This window comes from Astatotilapia calliptera, chromosome 22 (genome assembly GCF_964374335.1).
Source record: "Astatotilapia calliptera chromosome 22, fAstCal68.1, whole genome shotgun sequence".
Taxonomy (NCBI): domain Eukaryota; kingdom Metazoa; phylum Chordata; class Actinopteri; order Cichliformes; family Cichlidae; genus Astatotilapia; species Astatotilapia calliptera.
The window spans coordinates 26665314-26692271 of record NC_137442.1 but is presented as its reverse complement, the minus strand read 5'-3'; the positions used below and the strand labels follow the sequence as shown (position 1 = coordinate 26692271).

At 40.1% G+C, this 26958-nt stretch overlaps 1 protein-coding gene across 6 annotated transcripts in view; it reads right to left on the bottom strand.

Moving 5' to 3' along the window:
* The window catches only part of LOC113014322 (receptor-type tyrosine-protein phosphatase U-like), a 259557-nt gene extending 233139 nt beyond the window's left edge, over positions 1-26418 (bottom strand). For 2 of the 6 annotated variants that reach the window (XM_080296202.1, XM_080296203.1), the window contains exon 1: positions 26154-26418. In XM_080296202.1, the coding sequence (XP_080152328.1) occupies positions 26154-26223 (70 nt within the window). In that variant the 5' untranslated portion in view covers positions 26224-26418. The remainder of the gene's footprint in view (positions 1-26153) is intronic. The other 4 variants (XM_026155754.2, XM_026155756.2, XM_080296201.1 and 1 more) reach the window with 3 other exon arrangements.
* Positions 26419-26958: the final 540 nt, after the last annotated feature.

Below are 26958 nucleotides of genomic sequence, written 5' to 3'. Positions count from 1 at the left end.
ATGTATCCGTTAAGGGTTTTCTTTGTTTGCCAAAAAGGAGTAAATCAAAGCATCCAGCTACACGCAGAATAAACTACTACTGCTACTAAACTCAGCTACTATTGCTGGGCCCCTGAATTTGACCATTTTTATTACTTTTATCATTTCCCTAAACACTTGAACCGAACTAACACACTGAATTCTAAATTGGCAACAAAGAAAATATTTGTTCGACACAATATGACAACATGAAGTTTACCTTTGAATCACTTGAAACACAGAAACACAATATAGCAACACAAACTTTACAATAAATGACCTAAAAGAAGGTAACATTTTGACACTGAGACCATTTACAAGTGGAAACGTAGGACCAGACATGGTTAGGATTTTCCTTCTGTGGTACAAATTTTACAACAAAGCAATCGATACCTGTGCAGACCATGTGACACAAATCAAATCTGGGACTTCCCGGCTCCTGGGGTTGGATTCAGTGCATGTATGTTTTTGGTGGGGGTTTTTGCATATCATATTCAATAACATTTTGCAGACCTTTACAATGAGGTTAAGGCACAGCAAGGATATATATTTTGTAAACAGCACATTTAAAATGTAGCTAAATGTTACACTATGACCCTTACCTGACAAGCATTAAACAGTTTATAAAATGAAATATGATGTGTCATTGCAGCAGCTTGCACTGTATGACGGATATGTCACTCAGTGTCAGTGGTATATCCACTGGAGAGTTGTCCTTTTTAATCTCATGTATCTCATGCTCAACAACTTTTATTCACAGGCAGAAAAACAGTTGTCAGTTTCAATTTTCTGTATGAATTTTCTGTCCTTTTCCATGAAACTGTAGATCCCTTAAATTTTTAAGTAAATGTATCTCCTGAAGCAACCTGTTTTATTTACTATTTGATTGTTTACTTATTTTTGTTTGTATTATTTCCAAACATTCCCTGGCCTCTGGTTTGAACGTCATCTGTCCACATGTTTTCATTGAGTCTACGTGTCGTCTCTTCAGTTCCTCCAGCTTCATCCCACAGCTCGAAGCCGTGTATTACGCTAACTGGTGATTCTACAGTGAATGCGAGGGTGAACTGTAATCTGTCTCTGTCTTGACCTCTTCAGAGTGTTACCCGCCTCTCAACCTACGGCAGCCGTGTCAGCTCTGAATGGCTTTTCATCAATAGATGGAAAATAGATACTTGATTATTTTTTTAATGGGCCCATTTACATTTATAATGAACTGAAAATAATATTTTTACTGCACTGAAGCATTAATTTCATTCTTTGCACATTCTTCATGTTTCATAATTTCTTTTATGTTACTTGTTAATTAGTAGTTAAACAGATTTTCACAGATTAAAAAAAAAAGATTACAGAATAAACCAACATATTTTAATTCCTGTATACCAACATGTCTGTGATGAAGCTGACCTGGTGGGCAGGTCAGTGTACCCATCAGGTTCTAACTTATATCATCCAATATCCACCAACGGGATGAATCTTATTTTATTTTATTTATTAATGTTTTGAAATGGGATTTTCTGAGACATCCACAGAGTGTGAATGCCATCTCAGTGCCAGGAACATGCACTGCTTACAGACAAAAAGATAGACGTGTACACTCACATCCTTTCTCATCTAAAAAGACAGGAGAGTCTAAACCCTGAGGATAATGGGCAGACAGTGCTGTGTGTCTTCTTTCACGTTGGCAGTAAGAAGAAATGAGAGTTAAGACACTCTGGAGACACATTCTTCAAGTAGACAGATTGCTTCTACAAATACACCAGTCTCCCTGTGGAGGAGCATGTTCCTCAGAGGAGGAGCTACTCTAAAGATATTCAGCTGAATTTACTTGAAGATCAGAGGGAGTAACACCCCCCCCCCCCCCCTCCCCATAAACCTGCCTTTACTTTAAAGTACTGACTAGAATAAATCGAATAAAGCGAACAATGCATAGTGCCTCTAGAGCAACAGGCAACATTCACTGATGAAGAGTCTAAGGACATTTCTCAGCAAAGCCAACCCACTTAGCCATATAACACATTTCTCTGAACCCTTGAGAATGATTATAATCATAGTCTATTGTATATGAGTCATCAGGAAAGTGGGTAATTTATTTCTAAGACGGATGATATGCTAACTTTTCCTGTAACCTCTTCTGACAGAAGCCTTGATCATTGGTTTGTTAATGAGGCATCAATGATTGCTAGTGCAAATTTTATGATTTTTAGGGGAATACAATCTGCTGTTTGGAACTAAACACCATCAATTTTCTTATTTTGTACTCTCCACTCAATAAAGCAAAGTCTATATTACATCAAAGCAGCGTTATCAGCATTAAGATCCATTTCAACACAAGTCTAGAAACTTGGCAATCAGCAGCACATGACATGAAGCATCACAGCCAAGAATTATATCGTCTCCAACAAAAGCAGTTTTACAAGTTTTCAGTAATAACTCTTATTCATGGCCGAGGGTCTTTGCAATCAGCGCTGCTTGTGGTAACTGGCTTCAGCAATCAAGCCTATTGCACCGTGATCAGCAGAGTCTGGTTAGTGACACAGCAGCAGGTATGATGGAAAATCTACAGGAAAAAAAACGTCCTGTGCTGGCCAAGTGAAACACAGCAAAACCTGTGAAAATGAACAAAGCTATAAAAGGTTTGGTTGATTCAAAAGAATGGGAACCTGAGACATCAGCGCTCTGATTTAGAAGCATTTGTGTAGCAGACGTTGCCATGGAACTGCCAGCAACCTTTTTGTCTATATTTACGGTAAATCCAATCTGACACGTATGCAACATAAACCTGTCTGATATATTTTCAGCCTCCTGCTCATATATAATGCACGAGGCTGTCAGTTGTGACAGCTCACATTTATTCCATGTGCACACAGACTGGCATCAAAGACACAATGGAAGCAGTCATTGAGTGGTATGGAATGGTGGCTACATCTGGTATGGCATGAGTTTCTACTTCCTGCTAAATTATCAGAGTATTCAAACCCTGAAAAAACTCTGCATCTATTCACTGCTGTTCATCATTTCACAATTTCACCATCTATTAACCACTGACTAGAGCGGCTGCCACTAGATCTGATTATATCTGTCGTTATAAGTGCAATCTGTTAACTACAATGGCTAAACAAATTAAAAACACCACTGGGTAGTAAGTCTAAGGGGAGTTTAAGAGTTAGATAAAAAGACCAATATATAGCTGTAAATAGACTGTGGTTTAATTGGCTAACTAACATCAATGAGCTGACCACACTTATTTCTTTCATGAGAAGGTTCAAGTCAAGCTACTAGGATGGAAATATAATAAAGTATCTCATGAAAAATGAGATTTAAATAAACTACGGTGAACCTACGGTACAACGATTTTGTTAGGACCGTAAAATTCTTTAAGTATGGCTTTTCTCTTCAAAACAAACAACAGCAGAATTTAATATACACCTCTCTATGAAATAAATTAGGTTAAAAAGGGACTTTGAAAGGATGCAGACCTAAAAGAGATTTGACACTGGATTGAGATTTGCATTGAATTGCATCCAGGATGCCACAAGAGACACTAGCTCTCTAATATACTTTTAATAACAGGTATGTATAAGCGAGCCAATTCATCACCCTAATAGTTGCTGCATGTCACCCTTCATTGCATCTAGTGAAAGTGGAAGCAACAGATCACATCCACAGACCATCAATCAGTCTGGAGTTGGGTAGCTTCTTCACGTTCGACCCAAGGTCAGGATGTACATGAGGACACACTCCTCGAGTTTGTACATTCATCATCTCCAACCCTGTAACAGGCAGGCAGACAGCCCCGTGAAACAGCCCAACTGTTGCATCATTTCCACAGTTAAAACTGACTTTTGGCACACTGCTATTTGAAGGACAATACTTTAGTGAAGATGCCCCAGAAAGCTGCTGAGCTCATCCCCAAGTAGGAGTGTTGTTAACTGCATTTTCAGCTACAGATAGAGTCTGTTACACCACATGAACTGCTCCCTGTCTCTTACACCTGCTTTACAAAAATGAAGATTCTCCCTTGGGTTTTTCGCACTTTTGAAAGAAGGCCAGGAGAACAAATATACCAAGTTTGATGTTCTGTGTGTCTATGTAAATGCACTCAGTGTGACTATTTTCCACAAGGGAAATTGTCCCAGTCCCAGTTTTAAACTATCAGTGGACTGACTTTGCATCAAGTGTAGCGCAACGGAGAAGACGAATAAGGCGTAATCCCTGCACTATCTTGATAAACGAGCAGTTCTTAGCAGGACGTAATGGTCTCCAAAATGAGCCTTGTGCCATTGTGCACATTAATGAGAAACCTCTTTCTGTGTGTGTGCGTTTGTGTGTGAGCTTGTTTGTTTGGATACGGCGTCCCAGAAATGGAGCTCCGCCACAGGGCCCATGCAGCTGCAAACAGGGGCTCTGCTGTGTTCAAACAGTGGACAACAGGCTCTCTATCCTTTCCACTGACAGCCCTCTCACATTCCTCCTTTCTTAACCTCTTTTACTCTTTCCTGACATTCTGCTCTCAGTCTTTTTCTATCATTTTGACTCTTTGTTCTTTCAGTTTTTATTCCGGAGCCTTTTCTCTCCATCCATCCCCAATGTTGCAGTTTCCTGTAGACTCTGATAATGAGTGTATGGTTTTGCTTCCCTGCTCTCATTTTCTCTGTGAGTTGCATGCTGTTATGCCATCGCAAAAGTGGTTTAAATCCTCCGGCAGGGCCCGCCAGCGCTGCTGCAGCTGCCCACTGGGCCGGAATAAATCCAGGAGCCTCCAGTCTCGCCTCTGAATGGGTCCACACCCCTGAAACCGAGCCCAGAACAAAACATCCACCCGCATCAATCCGACAGCAATGAACCCAAAAGGCCTTCCTTTGGGAGGTTATGCTTCCCTCCCTCACTTCCCAATCATGCTTTCACAAAGGATGATTTCAACTGCCTAATCAACTAGAAAAAAACTTGTGCCCTCTTTCCAGTTCCTGCTACAACCACTTCCCCCCGTCTTCCCCTCCCTTCCTCCTTTACCACGCAAATTTCACATGCCAGTGATTTTGTTTTTCATTACATGAAGGGAGAGGGCGATTGCTCTGAACAACATTTTCTCCCAAGCATATTTGAAATGCCAACATCATTAAGACCAACTGTCAAAGTCAGTGACAGTGAAAGGGCCTCTACCTACCCAATCATTACAACCTTATGCCAGGTCTTTTTTTTAAAAAATCTGGAGAAAAAGGTTGTTTTTTTTCTGTCAAAGCTCTGCAGGCTTACATCCCCTCCTCCACCTGCAAGGGCTCAAACACCTGTGGTAATGATCTCGGTGACAGAATCAGGCAATTACTGGACAATTTTATTCACGCCCCTGGCTAGGTCAGAACTCACACGCGCACATACACCTACACGTTTGCAGATTCCCTTTTCTTTTCGGCAGGAGATACGAGATTTTGGGCAGAGCGTACAGCCGCGGCGCCCTCGGGCAAACCCAATCGCCAAAATCCCCCTGAGCCCAGCAGTTTTGTGTTGCGCCAGCAAAACTTAGAGGTCAGGCCTGAATCAGGTGTTCAGTACCCCTGTCAACTCGGTGGCGTTGACAGGACTTTATAGCTAGGGTCAAAGCTGAGGGAAGCCACAGGGGTGTTAACACAGCAGCACACACTTTTATATAAAGTTGTGGCCTCAAACTATGGTTAGAAAGGTACAGTAGCATGCAAACGTTTTTTTCAAAATTTCTGCTACTACAAATATGGCCTGATTTCATAAAGGAATAAAGTTAAAGATGCCACAGTTCTTTGCAATTCTTCCATTTATTACAGACTTAACATTTTAAAAAGGATTAGGCTCACTGCAATGTCAGGTTAGGTAGTAACACCCTCTTTGGTAAGTTTCAGTTCTTAAAGATATTTTGCCCGTTCCTTTAGTTCTGCAATATTTTAGGCACTCTTTCGTTTGAGGTTTCATATTTTCAAAGATATGTATATTCTGGGACTACGAAAGCCTACACCTCCTGTGGTTTTTGAGGTGAAGTCATCCTCTTTACAGCATTTTAACAGATGCTGTAATTAAGCTAATTCTTGGCTCAATCAGTGAAATGATTCCTGTATTGGTGGTAGCAGCTAGAGCCCGACCAATATTATCAGCTGATATTAGATACGTCAGTATCGGCTGATAATTTCATTTATCAGCCAACAAATGAAAATAAAGCTAAGCAAGTAAAGCAGGGATGGAAGAAACACCCTTCAACCATGTTGAACCATGAGTGTTGATGTTGAATAGGTTGTCTACAAAGGACCTATTTGGGAAGTGCCTCAGTAGGTTGCCAGGTTTAGCTAACATCTCTGAGTTTGTTAACCCTGGATTGTCTGTTCCCAAAACAGAGTTAACTTCTTTTCTCAGCAGTAACCAGGGTAACCGACTCAGTGAACTACACTGGCAACAGTTTCTCTACGACTCCTCCTCTCCTGCCACTAATTTCCATGTTTATTCAGTTACATTTTTACAAACACTGAAATGCCAGTTAAATATTGGTTTCCTATTTTTTGCACCTTACATGGGAAAGATGGAGATTATGTAACAGACATAAAATGAGCTCAGAATAAAACCTATATTCTCCATCTTTCTTACTCTGTGATTCTGTGGACAGCGATGCACCTGTCAGCCTGTCAGCTGAAAGCTACACTGCAAACAGTTACTAGATATCACAGTTTAAATAAAGACAAAAATTATTTTAATTACTATTTAAATAAAAATGATCTGTGTGGAGCTTTAGACACAGAACACAGTGACCAATCAGCTGTCGTGCTGTAATCAATCACACAGATGACAGAATGTCTGTCACAACCAGAGTAATCCGATTACTTTTTTCAAGTAACGAGTAAAGTAAGGGATTACTATTGCAAAAACGGTAATTAGATTACCATTACTTTCCCGTAGGAACGCTGCGTTACTGCGTTACTAAAACCGTGATTTTTTTGTGAGAATGTCTCACGACAGTGACGTAAGCGAGTACGACGTTCGTGACAACAGCTGTGTGCAGATCAACAATGGATCACATATCGAGTGCGGGAGAGAGTATGAGCGTGCAGCGTTTAAAGCGTGGAAGTACTGACCTTACTTTGAGTTTGATTCCATAAAAAGTGACAAACACATTAGTGTCCGTTGTGCGTGGGAAGAAAACTTCTTTTTACAGCGAAAAAAACCCCTAAACTTCCAAGCAAGCACTGAGTGCGCTATGACGTAATGGGAAACTCACAGAGAAACTCGCGGATTCTTCCACTGACCGCTGCGGCACACCTGCACCAGGGTAAACCTCCGCCTGCCCTACTCCTGCTTTACAGGTGAAAATAGAGCAACAGGACCGCTGAGTCTTTGACTTTATTTATTTTCTGCTGTGTTTTACTTGCATCTATTTGAAAGACTGAGTGTAAACACAAAAAATATTTTATTTTATGTGCTGGAATGTGCAGAAAATAGGTTTAAATGTTAAACTCATTTATTCAACTCAGAGAATGTTGCATATAATTACATTTTTGCTTGATGCATAAAGTTAAAAGATTAAAACTAACAAAACAAGTTTTAAAAAGAGACTTTTCCATTTGATTACATTTTGTATGATGGATTATGCAGAAAAAGTAGAATTGGGCTGAAAGATCTATCACTTTATTACCTATTCAGGTTGTAAATCGTGTTTTTAAAAAGTAACTAAGTAACTAAGTAATTAATTACTTATGAAAATAAGTAATCAGTAAAGTAACGGGATTACTTTTTTGGGGAAGTAATCAGTAATTAGTTACTGATTACTTTTTTCAAGTAACTTGACCAATACTGGTCACAACTGACATTTTGCAGATGTTTGAGTGAAGATGAGTAAAAAATCCCTGCTATGGCTGTAAGAGAGCAATCATGTATCAGTAAAGGCTGAGATTAATCAGATTAAAATGTTTACAGTGGAATATTAAAGCAGAGTTTTTCCGTAAATGTCATTAAGGATTTTTATTCAGTAATGGCAGTAATAACCTCTATAAAAAATAAGATTGTTACATTCCACATCATTAGATTACATTTTAAGTGAATAATTATTCAAGCAATGAAATGATCATAAACTGTAGCAAAAACACATTTTATTTAATAAAAAACTCTCTTGAGGGCAGATCCGCTCCGGGTTTATTGCTGTCTGGGTGACTGATATCACGGGGCCATCGGTAAACTGTGTCTGATCTCTACAATTTCATCTTCAGCTCATGTTGCCACATTTTTTACCTCATTTTTGTTTTTTGAGAAAAATGAGATCCACACATGAGGACATTTGTTTCAAATTTTGATAGAACAGTGGCAGTATAACGTCCTCGTAAGTGGATATCAGGCCCTTGTAGAGAAAAATTAAGTATTTTGGTCTAGACGTCCCAAAACGTGATGTCCACATATGTGGACGCCAGGTCCTAGGAGGTTAAACATGAAAATAGCTTCGTCTATTAAAAATTCAAGTTGAGTAAATGATGACAGGAGACTCTCATGGCCGTGACTCTTGGTTTGGAGTTTTCTGTTTATTATTTCTTTTGGATTTTCTGAAGTGATACATGTTCAAGTTTGGAGGGAGGGGTTTGCTGCCTTTTTGTATTTTGCTTATTATCTGAAGTCCTTCAGATAATATTTCTTGATTAGCCAGTATTTAGTTTCCTGGTTAGGTCTTGTCCTCATGCGTTTACAAGTCTTGTTTATTTTATAAAGGTTTTACTAATCCTATCCCCTTTAGTTTGGTTTATTTTCCTTTTTGTGTTTCCCTTCAGTTTCTGTATTGACTTGTCTTTCCAGGTTTCCCTGTGTCAGGTTAATCCTTGTTTCTGCCGTTCCTGTTTTATTTGGTAATGGTTGTTCTCTGTGTTTTGTGTTGAGTTTACTTCCCCGTCTCATTATGTCTGTTGTCTCCAGCCATCCCATCTGTTTTCTCTCTCCATGATATAATGTGAGTGTGTATATTGTCTTGGCCTCCCCTTGTTCATTGTCCCACATAACTGTTTGAACTTTGTGTTCTCCTGCTCCCAGTTTACCTGTTAATCCACTTCCTGGTCATTTCTAGCATTTTGGAATTCCTCGATCAGTTCCCTGTTTGTTCCTGCTCACACAGACATTATTAAAAACAATTATATATTTTCTATCAAAATGTGTTCAGCCTGTGATGATGGCAGGGTGGCACAGCTAATTAAAATGACTCATCTTCCCCCGCTCCTTTATTTCCACATTAAATATCATGGCCAGCAGTGAGACATGCTCATATTCCTCGGTCCACTGGATTAAAATGGAGGCTCTGGTCCTTATTTGCCACAACGAATCCTGGTGCTTTTCTTTCCTTTCTTTTATTCTGAACACTTCACTAACAGGAATTTCAATCACAGGCACCCAAATTTTCCATCTTAATCTATTTATGGCAAAAATATGAAACAGTGTTTTAAATTAACTGAAGACTTAATAACACAAAAGTCCCCCTGTTGTTGACTGATTACTGATAGTAAACATGAGTAGCACTGTCAGCAGCATTATCAACTGTAGCCTTAGCATAGTTATACCAACCTGAACCTTTTTACTTTTTCATAAATAAGAAATTGTAAATATTATTTTTTGATTCTTCTTTTGAATTACTCTTAGTTTCAGTGCAGAAAATATTGCTTGCTAATGAAATAATTTCTGAAGCCAAAATAATGATAAAAGTGTCATAAAGAGTTAGTGGAAGTGGTAGTGAAGATTTTCTGGATTTGTCCTTAAGGGAACAAAGCAGAATCAATCTGTTAGAGAAGGTGCTCATCTGACTCACTACAAGTTGAGGAGCTGAACCCAATGCTACGCACAGAGCAGACCACCGCAAAGCACACTGCATTTGCCCCAACAGACTGATAGAAAAGCTCCAAGATTTTTCTCGACTTCCTTTGAAAACAAAGCCTGCTTATCCCTTTCTTAGATACAGCCTGTGTGTTGTCTTCCTGTTCAGCCTCCTGTCAATGTGGAGACCCGGCTATCTGTACTATTCCAAGATAGACACGGGCCATGTTATTCTGAAGTCCATGACCATCCCTTTAGTCTTACTTACATTCAGAAACAGAATATTTTCCCCAGACCACTCAACAATATCACACTTTAGTTTTCCCGTCCTTCTACCCAAACACAGCAGAATTGTTTATGTAGATGTCAGGATCATGGGCTATACTGAAATTCTCAGGTGTACCAGGTGAGCAGGAATAGGGACAGAACAGTCAACAAAGACAGAGCACTGCCCAATCTCACAAAAACAAGAAAGCAAAACAAAGACAATTGGCTGCTGTTTATGGCTTTCATATAACACTAAAAAATAAATGTTGTATAAACTGCTGGATTTTGCACGTTTAGTTGATGCCAGCTTTGGTTCAGCAAAGCTGTGATGGGAATTTCTTCCTCTTTTTACACTGATCCATTACATCCCTTGACAGATTAGTTGTAAGCAACAGCTGAAACATTAGTTAAAGCTGAGACTATTTGGCAGCATTGAAAGTAGCTTTACTGCTAAGCAGTAGTAGCATTAGGTAACATATATTTGTTGGAGCAGTAGCAATGGTGTCAATGCTTTGTGTCAGCAGTAATAAAGCAAATTAGTGCAATTAAGTCATTAGCAGCAGCAGCAGCAGCAGCATTGCAATAACTATTACTAAAAGCACGTATTCCTTCTGCTTGTCAATAGTAGTAATAGTCACAGTGCACATATGTAGCAGGAGTAGTAATAGACTTTGTATTTAGGCCTAAAAAGTGAAAAGTGAGAAAATGTTTATTGTGTGACATGTCGAAAGGACACATTTTAAACATGTCTATCCCCATTTGTTCCTGAGAGGGCAGTATTGTTGCAGGCCATTCTCACATGTGTGCTACATTAAGCAGTCCAGTAGGTGAGCTATTCAAGCATGCCTCTAACCTAGTTGAATACAAACAAATCAACAGAATTAGACAGGGGACTTAAGTAAGGATTTGCATGCTGGTCTACCCATGTAAAGCACAAACTTGTTAGGCTTCAGTCACACAGGAAAGGATGTCTGCAATACTAACCCAAACCAAACCCAACACCATCAATTCTGTGCCCAGCCAACCAGCCACACTAAACCTTCTATTAGTGAATCGACTTAAGGCTCTCATTTCTTCGCCTTCACAGATTCACCCTGCCTTGTACTGTAATCCCTCTCCAGCGGATTTTTAATTAAACACAGACAACACATGTGGGTCAAAGACAGCTGCCAGGCAAGGACATAGAGGCAAAAGGAGACTTGTACCTATGTCAAAGTAAACAGAGCTCATTAGCCAAAATGTATGCCTTTCTCTTTAAACGGGCTAAAAATGAGACGTCACTTCTGACAGGAGTCCTGATCTGCACCCTCTGTTAATTGTTCCACCCTCCCAAAACACACTCGTGCCTTCATACACAATCACTTTTTAAGTGAACTGTTACCATCCTTGACCACGACCTCTAAAAGTAGTCAGCGCTATAAAACAATCTTAGGAAAAGTGAGGGACTCTCCATTTCCTCTTCCTCCCCAGTTCTCACTTTCTGTCACTATGATTGGCAGCTTTAATTAACAATCTAGTGTCCTCGCTGAAAGTGGGTGACAGAGTTTGGGGGAGGGGGGGGTGAAAATATGAAAACAATGCATAGCCTACTTTTGTGTGCATATAATTAGAGATGTCTGGGGCTTGCTGTAGAACCCAGTGGGCGTGGTACAGACTCAAGCAGGAGCAAATTATGTCCAAATCATCTCTTAGGAATGACAATGAACAATGAACATGTCACACATTGTTCTACATGAGTGTCCCTCCACTCAGCTAACCACACGGGGGTCTCTGTAGCTCTTCCCTGCACTTCAGCAACAAGTTAAAATTGTAGAGACCAGGGCACATGGTATGTAAAGAATTGTAAAAACATTTTTTTTTTAATTGAAAAGATAATTTTTTCTGGTAGCTGTATCTGAACAATCTACTAATCTCCTGCTTCAAGGCTAAAGCAAAGCTTTTGCATTCCATGTATAACAAAGCTTGATACAACAGTAAAGCACCAAGCTTTATTTACTAGCTCTGTGACTGCAAAAACATTACTATCTTGAACTACCCTAATAGTATGTGAATACTTTTGACATAAATCATCAGTTTGAGCAACATATTAGCTTCTCACCTTAAAGAATTAACTGTGGTTAACGTTTTCTTTGTTCTCTAAATTAAGAAAAAATGTATTTACCTTAAAGGGATTTACTCAAGGCTGAACTTTCAACTTTGGAATTGAAGCTGAATGGACCAGTAACAATCTGTCCTAAATGAGCGAGTCATCTTCAAAAGACCCATATCAGCTAAACTTCACGAGTAACCTATTTCCTGCACAGAGCCAGTGCTCCACCCTTGGCAGAGATTCTTCTTTAGTTTCATAATACATTAACACTAGCACAGAACTTCCACATGAAACAGAAAAAAATCACCCAGTGAAGCTTTTTGAAGGCAAGCGTTCTGCTATTCTCATCACTTTTCTAGGTCAGCGTACAGGATGCTGTGTTTAAACCAACTCACAAACAACATATGTCAACTGTTGCCTTATGCAAGGGCAAACAAAGTAGATCTGTTTTTAATGTCTACTCGGGTCATCCCTGAATTATCCCTCTAGTGTCTGGGCCAGCGCTATCATCCTCAAATGCCCTATTATTATTGTGTATGGGCTCAGTGACCCCAGCTACAGAGCCATCTGCTCAGAGTCTACTGATGCTCAGATTAGGGGTGCAGGCCAGAGGAGGGTAAGGGGACACACATGTTTAGTTGCTGAGATGCCTCTTCTAGGCGCTGCTCTGTTAGATCAGGTGGTAGGAAGATGAAAGCTAATACGCAAAGTTTTGACACAGACAGAAATCCAACCACCAGCTGATTTCCATGCTGTTTTCCCCCATACAGCTTCTACCAGTGTAATCAATACCCCCTTCCTGTACTCTACACGCTCCTCTCCTCTCCCACTTCCTTCACTTCACTGTCTGGTTCATTTTCCACCACCTCCACCTGAGATGCAGTACCAACACTTGACGGCCTTGCTTACTGAATCGATGATTCGGGGCCTCCTGGAACGGCAAGCTTATAAAACCCACAACACCGCACTCTGTGTGCTGGCAGCGAAACATCCTCATAAAACAGAATGAGGATTTTAGAGGTATATGCTTCCAATCATCCTTGGCTTTAGTAACATGTTCTTCTGTGAATGTAAAGATGCTTTAGCTTGCTCATTTCCATGCAGAGCATGAATGTAATCCTTTATGTTTATCTCTCTGAGTTCGGAGGTCACGGGGGGCTGCAGCCCACTGTACTTGCTACTGATGCATACGCCATTTGAAAGGCACACGCAGCAGATGCTGGCCCAGGTGCAATTATTTCTTATAACTGCCAAACTACGGCTGTTGCCTGAATCATTGCCAAGGTGTCCCAAAGTGTCAGAGGGACAATAGAAACAAAAGACCGAGAATTTTTAAAGAAATATGCATGCCAAGTTATTTATTATGGCATTAGAAGTAGAACAGATGGATTGGGAGACGAGAAGGCCAAGATGCATTAATACTGCCAGGTTCACAGGGCTGATTATCAGTGGGAACGCCTACACTGGAAGTGTTTATTCCTTTCTCTTTGAAACTTGTTTATCCAGGAAAATTCATCTTTGTCACACATCACGCTGAAAACTCAGACTGAACTACTACTTTTGAAAGTACTACTGAAACTGACTGAAACTTAATATGCATCAAGCATCTTGGCCAGTTCATGATCCACAATTTCATTTCAAAAACATTATAAACTGACTCTTTTCTCTGCCACGCACACTGCGAGTCATATATTACTTGACCGCACACGCAACAGGCGGCTTGAAATTCATATTGCAGCCATGAATGCTTCCCACGTAGGGATTTAGACACTTTGAGACTCTGGTCTCATAACATGACATACAAACTAACAGCCATATAGGAGCTGTGCAGAAAAGTCTGGTTTTATGAAGCATGTGAGGCGTACCTGGATTTGAATGGTAAAGCATTACCTTGACCTGCACTTTGAGGGTCTCACGCTTCATGTGCAACAGGAGGAAAGATGTATGGAAAACAGCAACACCGAGACACAACGTGGCAACGCTAAAGCTTTACTGACAGAGAAGGAAATAAGAAGCTGGTGACCAAGACGTCCCGCAGTGATAGCAGGTGCACAGGTGTTGCTGCTCATACTGCATAACCTCCCATGCTGTGCACAGGAACCCTGACAGGGGTGAGCAGGCATTGCCACAATGCCCTTGTTTGCTCCAGTGAGGGCATGTTATATTATTTATTTAATAATTTGACTTTTTTTTCCTTACAAGTTTCCTTTCAACTTTTAATATCTCTCATGTGCCACAGGGACACTGGGAGGCCCACCAGTTTGATAACTTTAAATGCCTACTTTTTAAAGTGTAATATCTACAGCTACCTTGGGACCTTGCTCCATATCAGTGATTTTCTTTTTTCTTTTTTGCTATCTTACAAAAAGTGAGGGGTAAGATATAAGAAGAAGTGAGTTTGTGGTTTGGCAGTTAATCTAACTTGAGTTTATCAGCGCTGTGGTTTACTACGTTAACGACACGGAGGACTAAACATGTGAGCCCGAGAGGGAAAACTGTGGGAGATAAGGAGCTGGAGGAGAAGGTAGCCGAGCTGAAAAGAAATAGCTTTTGGCATCATGTGGTTATTTTTCTCCAGAAGCTTCAGAAAGGAAAGGAAGCATGAGGAATGCCATTCCTGCAGTTTGCCCTCAGATGTCATTTCAATCTAAAGTGACATTTGCTGATAGCACCGACACAAAATCATCCTGCAGCCGAACTCTGACCCCGTCTGCTGAATCTGCTGTTCGGTCATCTCGCGCTGCAGCGATAACCGAGCGACAGTTTCCACTCTGCTGCCAGCACCACCGCTGGCATCGACCTGTCATCAGACTTGACAGTTCCAACCAGAGGTTTCATGGCCGGGGAATAGCTTGGACAATTGGTTCAGCCGCAGAGAGTAAACACACTGTCAGCTAGGCAGAACAAGTGACAGAGGAATATTCATAAAGATTATTCATGGCTGGCTGTCAGCAGCGGTGACAAATCTGGGAGGTAATGGCAGCAGCAGCCAAATCTGACGGAGAGCAGGACTGGACTAAATGGACAGGCAGCCATCACTGCAGAACAGTCATGCTCCTGCATATCTCTTCTCTGTGTGCACCTCATCCCTAATACATGTGCCCAGTCGTAGCAACAACTGCATCATCAGTCTCAACTGCCATTCCCAACAAGTTGGCCACGTCTGTGTGCTGAGAGCAAATGCTTCCAGAACCAGGGGGTAAATTATCCTTGAAAGGAAAAAAAATCCTCCCTCAAATTCTCCACAATGTTATCACCATCAATCTGTGATGGTGAGAGCGTTCTAGGGTTTAACTTTTGACGAAGTGCTCTAATTTACTTTTCTGCTATACCCACTTTCCCTCACATTTGTTTTTTACTTCCTCTTTGTAGGGCTGGGTATTGCTTGGAATTCTGGGACGAATATCAAAGTTTAAAGCTGAAATTTAAAAAAACAAAAAAAACAATTGTGCTCTTGTTTATAATTTCCATCCAGGTCTGCTGAGTAGATTGATGTGCTTTAAAACCTGTGCTCACCTCTATAATATCATAATATGTACATTTTTTACTTTAAAGAATGTTCTCTCAAGTTTTGACATTCAACAGACAAGAAATATTATAACTGACCTATAAAAAAAATAATAATTATTGAGTTAATTGAAATATTTTTTTCTTGAAAATATATGGCTAAGGCTACTTCTTAATTTTTTTTTGCGTTTTTTATTGAGTCAATCATCATCTGTATAATTTAGATTTTTTTTTAGAGCTCCACCAATTGCAAGATTCTTGGGTGATTCCAATTTACAATTATTTAAGTGTGACCTGACGATACGGAGTTTTTTCTCTGACAGCGTTTAAAAACAAAACTGAACTTTTCTTCAATGCTATAATTTCATTTTCAGAACAAAATAAATAACATTACAATTTGTTACTACAGCGAGTTACAGGATCTTCTTTTACTTAACCGAAAAAGTTCTCTAGTACTGGAAAGATGTCAAAATAATAACCTGAAAATTGGCACCCACCCATCACTGGTTATACTTAACTTGCATGGCCCAATTCCATTTCGTATCACAAAAGCAATAATATAAAAAAGCCTCACCATCAAGGGATACCCAACAGTGTTTAAAAGGTTTCAAGTGTTCGAGGCTCACTCGTCACTTTTGACGAGGTAAGTGTCGCTGCCTGGCGTGATGTTTCCTTTCTGAAGGCTGTTTGAGGAATTAAGAGACACTTTTGCTGACATAAAATGTAGTCAAGTTTTCAGAGACAGATATTGTTGTCAGTGCAATTGCTGCACCGTGATCTGGTAAGCTGCCTCTGCAACTGCTTTCAAACCATCAGTGCCACACTCTCAATGCTTAGTGGACAATTTGAGACATGATCTGTGGCAAATGACGAGCTCTCAGCCTCTCAGGAGAAAAGAGGGGTTGGAGGAGTGCAGAGAAATTATCCTCAGTGCTTGGAACTTCCCAAAATTTGGCAAACAAACAAACTGACGTCTATCATCTGAAGGTAAGAAAGTCAGGATGCTTTACGCTTCTTGGCTTTTGTTGCCCCAGGCAACAGTTCAGTCTCCTGAGACTCAATAATTGTACAATTAACATCACTTTACATACCTGTGACACACAACAGCCTCCAATATCCACGTTCCACCCACAGCTGAGGTGTTCATGCTATGCGGATTTATTATCTTCAACCTTTTACTGATTTCACAAAACATTTCATCTAGCGCATCATTATATAGATGCAGTAAAATGAGTCACTGAGGAAAAACTGAGCAACGGCAATCAGAAACCCAGCAGCTTCCTTTGAAGTCATCTAAAGTGAACTCCAATGCAGGCATTCATTACTGACGTAGAAAAGTAAGCAAATTAACTTCAGCGTCTAAACATGTTTAGAGATCAGCTTGACAGACAGCATGGTGCCTGCTGGCATTCCTTCATCTGCTCAATAATGATTTGTTGTAGATGGGGAAAAAACTCAACACAACTGTAACACCTGGAGAGTCGAAGTTGGCCTCGTATCTCTCCACAATGACGCCTCCCAGGTCCAGTCTAAGGCCGGCTGGTAGCAGTATCAGCTTCAATAATAACATGCAGGAGTTACCGGCATGAGCCAGCTTATTGTAGGTTGTTGTCTTAAGGGTTTCTGCAACAGCCAATAATATTTCCATGGTCTACATACCACCAATGAACCATATTTAACAAAAACGATACCCTGTGTTGTGAAATGTGCTTAAAAGTGTGTTTGAAAATCTACAGGGTTACTGTACAGATTCATTACTAGCAAAGGCAGTTGCCCATTACATTGACATAAAACAACCCTGCCTGATTATATATTTTTTTAAAAAGCTAGGTTGGTATGAGACTGCACAGGTAGTTCTCTGCAATAAATAAAGGCAAACATGCTGGAGCCTGTCATAGGGCAAGAGGCAGGGTACACCCTGGACAGGTCGCCAGTCTGTCGCAGGGCTAACATACAGAGACAGACAACCATTTGCACTCACATTCACTCGCACATTCAGACCTATGGACAATTTGGATTAATCAGTTAACCTATCCCCACAAACTGCATGTCTTTGGACTGTGGGAGGAAGCCGGAGTACCCGGAGGGAACCCACGCAAACACGGGGAGAACATGCAAACTCCACACAGAAAGACCCCGGCCTGATGGTGGAATTGAACTCAGGACCTTCTTGCTGTGCGGGAACAGTGCTAACCACCGTGCCACCGAGCTGCTAATATTATCATTATTATTATTATTATTAATATTATTATTATTGTTGTTGTTGTTTACTTAAGATTTCTAGGATACCTTCGTGCTTGCATCTGATTTATGCAGTGTCACTGGATATATTGCGGAGTCACTACTATTGCACTATAGTGCTGCTGCTGGCACTTTGATGCAATAGAGTCACACTTTGAATTAGGTAGTGTGTCACCACTGACAGTAGTTGATTGGAAAAGAAGGAATGAAAAGAGACATGCTGCTGCCTACAAGGTGCAATCATTGATAAAATGTCATCCCCTTATTTTTCAATATTGTCATAAATACAATTATTTCAAATTTCTTGAAATATTTTAATATAATTTTGACGCTATTCATATGTAATGCAAAATAAGGTATGTGTGAGATGATCACTGTAAAGTAAGGTATGTGTAAATGGAGATCATCTATCTGTCAACAACCTAACATGAAGGTAAATGAAACCTGACCCAAACAACATCCACAAAAATTCAAACCTGCTGCTGCCAGATAACTGTTTGTATTGCGTATTTATTTACCATGAGTCTGCGCTCATTAACACAAGTTACAAACTTTTCCATTCTTGACATCATTGATTTAATCTTGATATTTTTACATTCTCTAACATTTATGTTTTAGTTGGCTTTACTTTCATCTTTTTTAATTTCTCTTTTGTTTTATAAATAATTACCTCTTTGTAAAATAACTCATCTTGAACTGTGGGCAGTGACATACTTATGTCAATCATGTTTATGAAAAGTGTTACACGACCCCGTGATTACACATTAGTTTTTACACTTCGTATTCAGCCATTGTGTTTTGTTTTTAACGCTTTGGTTTGGTTTAAGCAGCAAAACTAATTAAAATAGTTTTGGGTTCAAACCACAGACAGTATAAAAAGGCAACTATTGCCAGCATGATGTCCCATGATTGTGAAGTTCTATTGTGAAAGCTTAAACTAGCTTTTTCACCATTGCAATCTGGGTGTCCTAAAAGTGGACATGATGAGTACAGGGGAGTGACTATGATACAGTATGGACACCCCACACTGATTGTCAAGCTTGACTTGTGATTGATAGCTACATAGCCAATGCACTACCCCTGGATAATCCTTCTCTCTGAGTCTAATGATGACCATCATTTCCAAAAGGAACTTTGCGTGACCAGAAAGCAGCAACTGAGACCAAAAGTACAGCAGGAAAGTTTTTACTGTGTGTACAGAGAAAGGAAGCAGGTGGACATTTTCCCACAGACGTCAACCTGGAGTTCACCCCCAGTTAGGAATTAAAAGAATTCCAGAATCATTTTTCCAAACTTGAAAGGTAAATCCATTTTCCATGTATTTTTGCTAGAGAGTGAAAACATTTTTTTTTTAACTTAAAAAAACAACAACAAAATTTAGGACAGTAGAAAAAACTTGTTATTTAAAAAACTACTAAACAACAGGGCTGGGAAATATGAAATTCGTTTTAACAATGCTACATTCATTGCATGGGAATCAACATTGGATTTAGAGCAGGGCGATATGACCAAAAATATTTATCACGATATACATTTGAAAATTTGCGATAACGATATAACTGACGATATAATTGACACTAGACAAAATACTTTACAACTCCACAACTTTATTAGTGCAAAAAAAAAACCATCACTGTATTTTCACTTAAACAAGCAGCTGTTTGTTTATGTGCATTAAAGTTATATAAAAACGTAACAGTGCAAATTCCTTGCTGACAATTTAACCAAAAGGCATTTCCAGTGGAAATTGGCTGTCATATCCTCAGCATAACCATGTATAATATCCACAAAACTTAAAAAGAGGTTATACACACACAATACGGTAATATTTTGTGGAAGCACAGTACGTATCACTCCGCGAGGCTCCTGTCTACGTTAGCCGTAACGCTCCGACAATACATCAAGCGGTGCGGGTTCGTAGCTTAGTCGTACTAAAACAGTTGACAGATTTTCGAGCGCCGTGTACCACATAACATTGTTTCGAGGTCGGTAAACACAACCAGAATTCATACATAAGGCACACGGGATTATAAGGGGCACCGTCGACTTTCAGAAAAATCAAAGGATTGATTTTAAGTGTGTTGTATTTTCCAACAAACACGGTAATAACGACGGCCCGCTAGCATGCTGTACCAAAAATAGTGCTTTGTTGTGTATCTGACGGACGAAAGCTAAACCAGTTCCACACCACTGAAGCTGCAGAATTTTTACAAACCAATTCTGATTCATCTGTTTCATTCAACGATCCGCTTTCACCCTTCTCATTCTCCGTCGCCGCCATGCTTTTTCCGCCATGTGCGTATGAAAACAAAGGCACTGCACATGCGCGTTTTACCCATATTTTATCGCGATATTTCATTTTCTTATCGTTGCCCAACATTATACCGGTGTTACCGTGAACGGTATGATATGGCCCAGCCCTAGTTGGATTTAGATTCATCTGCATAGTGAGTCTGCAGCAATTCTGCCAACTAATAGCAATTCTAATGAATTGGAGGGTGATGTGAACGCTTTATCCAACTTAGTTAATATGTTAACAGCTCAAACATTCACCAAGAGTAGTCCGGTGTTAAAACAGAAAGCAAAGTGGCAAAAGACTAAAATACTGTATACAACTGATGACTACTGAAGATACATCATACTGAAAGATAGATGGAGCACAAGAACTCGGAGTTCAACCGAGACGGGCACAATGAAGTTTGTTGACGGCGAAACTGCATTTCATCAACTCCAATTCCATAGAGAAAATTGCCTTCAGTACCACAGCAGCAGGCCTGACTTCTCCCTTCATGATAAGAGGAAATCATTTTGAGATAAACTGAAGTAATCATGCTGCAGTTATATATGTATAAAAAACCACTGAAGTTTGTGAACTCGGTCTGCCATTCGCAGGTCTGAGAACTTCCAAAAAGCCCATGAAGTCTTCACACTGTGATGATTACAACTAAAATTTTAATTTGGTGAAACACCTTTACAAGTTTGCTTTCGCCACGCTGCCAATGAAAGTCTGAGAGACGAACAGCATGAGTGACAACTAACAGCCAAGGCAATTAAAATTTCTCAAAAGCCATCAAAGTGGAGGATTGCACTGACTTCCACCTCATTCAGGGCTCCTTAGCTAGCACTCATTTGTCTGTCAGCCTGCTACTGACTGTCTGAATATGTCTACACATCTGATGCTTGACCTATCCATTTGAATGGAAAAGAAGCCCTCATGTGTTCTGTAATATTTATCCCACTTAATGCTATAGTGCTCATCAGAAAGGTTAAGAGTGAAACATTGGCTGCGCTTTATCATTTCAAATTGATCTTTTTTTGCCATTGTATCCATTTTATTCAGCCAAACACATAATTAAAGTCAAACTATCTAACGGTCATAATTGAAAAGGCTTCTAAATGTCCAGTAGAATATGCGGATGGGTTATACTAAATCTATACCCTACATTCATTGGGTTTTTCTTCTTCAGTTTGAAACAGCACTTGCTCTTTTGTCATCTCATTATTGCAAGCTGCAATTATGCTGTACTCGTTTTCTTTAAAAACGTGCAGCTATTATGGAATTCACAACTTTTGTATTAAAAAATCTTTTGTTATTTCCCCCAGTAAAAAATCACATCTCATTATTGCTTTTTGTGTGAACACACACGCCATTTTCTCTATTTACAGCCCTCACATTTGCCCCGGGAGAGCTGTGTGTGTGTGTTGGACTATTTTAGCACTGAGCTGGATTCACGCCACTACACACCAAGAACTCCCCTCTTTACATCCTCCCAACAGACCATGAAAGCGCACCTTCTCGTGTCAGCGCTCACTTTCGTTGCGATCTTTTCCAGCTTACTTCCTCCAATATCAGAATCCTTGGAGCCGCATGTCAGCGCTGCTTAGTGTCGGAGCTCACTCACGTGGTTTCGTTTCAAGATTAAATTACATTCTTGCTTTTATTCCTCAGAGCCCCCGCTAACAGGGGGCCGGGCACCTTTAAACAACACGCCAGGTGTCACCTCAGCGATCACACGTTCTCTAGGCCAGACTTTGGAGCTGAGGTGCAAACACAGCTACACTCGGCAGAATTATAAAGTGGTGCTGCCACTGCACCTTCTTGTGTTTTTGCTCCGATCAACATTAAAGCTGCATGACACAACTTCTTGGCAGCCTCAAAAAGGCAGCAAAAGGGATATGTTAAAACTTCAGTACCTGCAAATCCGACAACAAACTGCCAGGCTCAGTCTTTGATGATTTATTCCAAGAGCTGTGTGGGGAACCTTAAGTACCAACCAAAAGTGTTCTTAGCATCACATAACTACAATTGGCAAAAGTTTGCAGTGACAGCTTGGTCAGATGAATGACAAACGAACTCTGTAAAACACAACTCAAATCATTTTCCTTCCACCTTAAAGAATTTTCTCGAAGAATCTTTCCTCGTGTGAATCTACTGTAGATTGCAAAGCCTAGTTGTGAATATCAAGGAGGCATAAATAGAAACAATCTGATTTATATGTAAATCTCAATGTGTACCCACAAGTGGTAACCGTGATGATGCATTACAGTCCTATTTCCAAACGTTAAAGCATTAGTGTCTTAGCAACACATAGGCAGCCTGTCACGCAGACACCTAATCTTTAGGTCACTGTTGTCACTGAGAGATTAAGTTGCTGACCCCAAACTATAACGGCTCTTAACTTGAATCCAGCTGGGGAATTAATTCACAGTCTTTCACTCCCCTCGAGTCTTAAGCATAAAATACTCCAAAATACATTTCAAAATGAACAGGCATGTTACCAAGTTCGCTTTACTTCTGCTTGCATTTCATTCAGTTCAATTCAGCTTTCTACCTCAATATACTTACAATATTAGAAAGAAAATTCAACAATTCACATGGCCCACTATGAGCAAGCACTTGGTGACAGTTGGAGGAACAACTCCCTTTTAACAGGAAGAAACCTCTAGCAGGACCGAGCTCAGGGAGGGGCGGCCATCTGCCACGACTAGTTGGGGATGAAGGGAAAGAGAAGAAAGCAAAGAAAGATGGGACAAAACAGGCAAACTGTGGAAGAGAGAGTCTGCATTTAAGAATTCCTAATGATTAAATGCAGTAGTGGTGTATAAACACACAGAGAGCAAAAAGAGATGAGGGAAAAATGAATGCTCAGTGTATCATGGCAAGTCCCCCAGCAGCCTAAGCCTATTGCAGCATAACTAACGTCAGGGTCACCTGATCCAGCCCTAACCATACGCTTTATCAAAAGGAAAGTTTTAAGCCTCATCTTGAAAGCAGAGACAGAGTCTGTCTCCTGAATATAAACTTGGAGCTGTTTCCAGAGTAGAGGGCCCTGACACCTGTTCTAATTTTGAAAACTCTAGGAACCAAAAGTAAGCCTGCAGTCTGACTCTGAAGCCCTCTTTTAGGATGATTAGATACTATGAGGTTGTTAAGTTATGACAGAGCCTGATTATTCAAGATTTTCTACTTAAGGATAAAGATTTTAAAGCCAATGAGGAGAAGAAGCTAATATGGGGGAAAAAATGGTCTCTCAAGCCAGTCCCAGTCTAACTTTTCAGCATCACTCTGACACGTGATGTTGGTAATTTTTGATTTATTGCACGAATGGATGAAAACAGTCCAACATATTTGTTTAATGAGCACTTTGAAGGACATATCTTGGACAAAAATGACTTCTGAATTCTTCACAGTGTTACTGGAGGCCAGCAGTACAGTAACCGTAGTTTAGTGTGAATCTAGAATTGGAAAAGTAGAGGTCATCCAGGTCTTTATGTCTTTATTACTTTTCTGCAGTTTAACTAATTGGTGCAGTTATCTGGCTTCATGGATACATAAAGATGCGTCTCATCTGCACTGCAATGAAAATGTATGCAGTGTTTTCTAATACTATTGTTGACAACTTTAAACAACATGTAGAGGTCTTTAGTTCTGATGCTATTCAACATGCTAAGGTTGCTGCTACCGTGATTTTTGTATCAATAGAAAAAAACAGCAAAATTTGCGACAATCATTTGATTATCTGATCCAAAGATAACTAATCGGTGAATATCATGGGTGGTGAGCTGTCTTTAGCAGTGAAACAACATGAGCAGTATCTCAAGTTATGATGCAGTAGTGCGAAATGCTTTAACGAGGTTATAAACACATGGAAAAAATGTTGGCAAGTAATGATAAGATTTAAAATTCCAGCACCCAATCAGAAGGTCTAAGAGTGCATGAGAATGACTTAAACAAGGGACATCAAGGATTTGCAAACAATCTGGACAGAAGCAAGAAGTAGGTACTCTTTCTGATATACATCCATATATAGATATTCAAAATGTTGGATTTTTAAAAAAAGATTTATCCGCATTTGGTGATGGCATTCCAAATACGAACGCTGTGGACAGAGAATCTGCTCAGTGCCCTCTGGTGGACAAACCACTACTCATAACGTATAACTTTTTACATTTTTCATGTATCAACTGTTATTAAAGCCGATAGATCAGCAAATAACTGATATTGTTCGATATATGGGTCCAATCATCTTTGGGGTTTGGAAGTGAACTGACATTTGAAGAAAATGTATTGAGCTGTAGAAAATCACGTTGGACATTTTTTGCAATTTTATGACAAAGTCACACCATAGAAATTCACAAATTCATCTATACTGCATTGCAGTTTTGCAATGACAGCGTTCTTTGACGGATATACTTAAAAGAGAAGCAGCAGGTGAAAATGCACTTAGCAGAATCTGATTTAAATGTGAATTTACACACTTTTTCACTCCTACTGTGTGACAACAGCCTTCAGTCTGTCACAGAAAGGGCCGAGGTCCACCGCAATGACCCAAGACATATGCAATTAGAACTAGCTTTGACTTTCTCCATGGAAATCAGTGTCTAATCTTGGTGATATGAATAAAAAGAATGTGAATCAGTGGTGTTGAAACATTTTGTCTGCTATTTCATGCGAGATCAGAAGACAGGTGGCTTGTTACAATAAATCTTGCCTACAGAATCCACTCGATCCTAGAGAGCAGGGAGTGGCTCGGTGCACGGCTGTTCAGCAACTGGCTCTGGTGATCGTGTAACTGATACCTACGTACCAAAGTATTTATATCGCACTGCCAACATTCACACAAGCTGAAAAGCATTTGAGAAAAGTCAACTTGCACTTTCACATGAGACAAACTTGATAAGGGGCTGACTGCGGGCTGTTTTTTTTCTCTTTCTAATCTTATTCCACAAAATTCTTTAAAAGATAACGTCCCACGGCCTTTAGGAGTCTTCACACACTACTTCAGCCATTTAAGTGTTAAACTAGCCACAGGCAAAATGAAAAGGATTTGAACTCACAGCTCAGACAGGCTCTGTGGCTTTCAGGTAATATAGCTTCAAAATGTGTTTTCCTCTCTGAGAACACTTCAAAACTGTCTATCAAGAGTTTGACTGATCCACACAGAGAATATCTGGACCAGCTGTCAGTGCGGTTATTCCGAGCACAAACACTGACATTACTAATTCATCTCTATGGTTGCTGCTTTGTAGCAGCAGGCAACACACTCCAAAACAGCTCTGAGGGATGACTGTGTTACAAAGTGAACAAATCACCCGATGCATCCGCAACATAATCATGCAAGATGTTCCATCAGAGCTATTAACACACAAGAAAGTTAAACATCTGCAATATAAGATCCAATGAGGGATGACTTATTACTGAGAGGAGATTTACTTTCTGTGAGATGACACATTGGTTTAGAAAAAAAAAACACCCAATGAAGCCTGAACAACTGGAAAAATAGCAGTAAACGTCAAACGCAGGCAGACACTGCTGAATCCTCTTTCGTTTTCGAGCTTTTTGACTTTTTATATTTGATCTTGAAAACACACACACACACACACACACACCACTGAGCACTGTCATAAAATGATGCTGTGAGGATGCAGGCAATGTCACGTTTAATGTCCAGTGAAATATTAACGTGCCACTGTTTAGACAAAGGACAAAGTTCACAGCACCGAAAGCGAGACGGGAGCGCGTTTAAACAGTTGAACGCGCACTCAGAGGCAACTTTTTTTTCAAGTTAGGGAACCACAGTCGGAGCAGAAGACAATTTGACTTCAGCATAAATCTGTAAATTGCAGGGACATGGCGGTTTTAACCCCTCACAGTCAACTTTAAGACTGTAACTCTTGCCTTCGGACTATGCCTCGCCATACCCAAACTAAGTATTTCTCTTTTCTCTTCTTTTACCTGTTGGTCCCTCCATGCTATCTGCGTAGATCCTGATGGCCAGCATCAGTAGCAATGCTGCTGAATACATGTTGGCAGAAGAAGTAAAGTCCAGCTCGTCACAAGAAGCAAATCCTAGAGGAAACTCCAGCAGCAGGAGCAACAACAGCGGCAGGACTGGAGAGAAGTTGCGCGCTCAGCTCCATTCATCGCCGCCTGCACTGATCCCTCCACATCCCGCACAGGGAGCATCTGATTTCAAGCTAAAGCGTTCAAAAGAGCCCCCCTTTCCTGTAACGGCTCCGCTACTTTTTTTTTCTGTGTGCACTGCGAGCAAGCGGGACGCAGGAATGCGGGTCTGCGGCGCCTCCATGTGGCGAGGAAGGGGAGCTCACGGCCGGAGAGCCACACGAAGCCAAGCGCTTGGTTTTAATTGCGCGGAGGCAGTCAGTTTCTTCAAGAATCACCTTTAACTCAATAAAAGAATGCAAAAATAAGGAGATAAGCCATGAAGAAAACAAAGAAAATAAAGTCATGATGTTTTTATATATAATATTATAAAAGGCAGCATTCATTTTTAGGAATCCCAGATGATGAAATGATAAGATAAATACTAGAAATATCAGATTTAAAAGTCAAAGTCATGAGCTAGTGTAAATGAAAATAAATTCAATTTTCGATTAAATCTGAATTCTGAATAAGAAAATTTTCAGGTAATGGAAAATGATTATTTGAGATTAAAAAGTGAAATGAAATCTGAAGCTACAATGGCCATTTAGTCAAACAGGAGAGAACAGCTGGTCAAGGGAGTCAGGGTTTGTCCAGG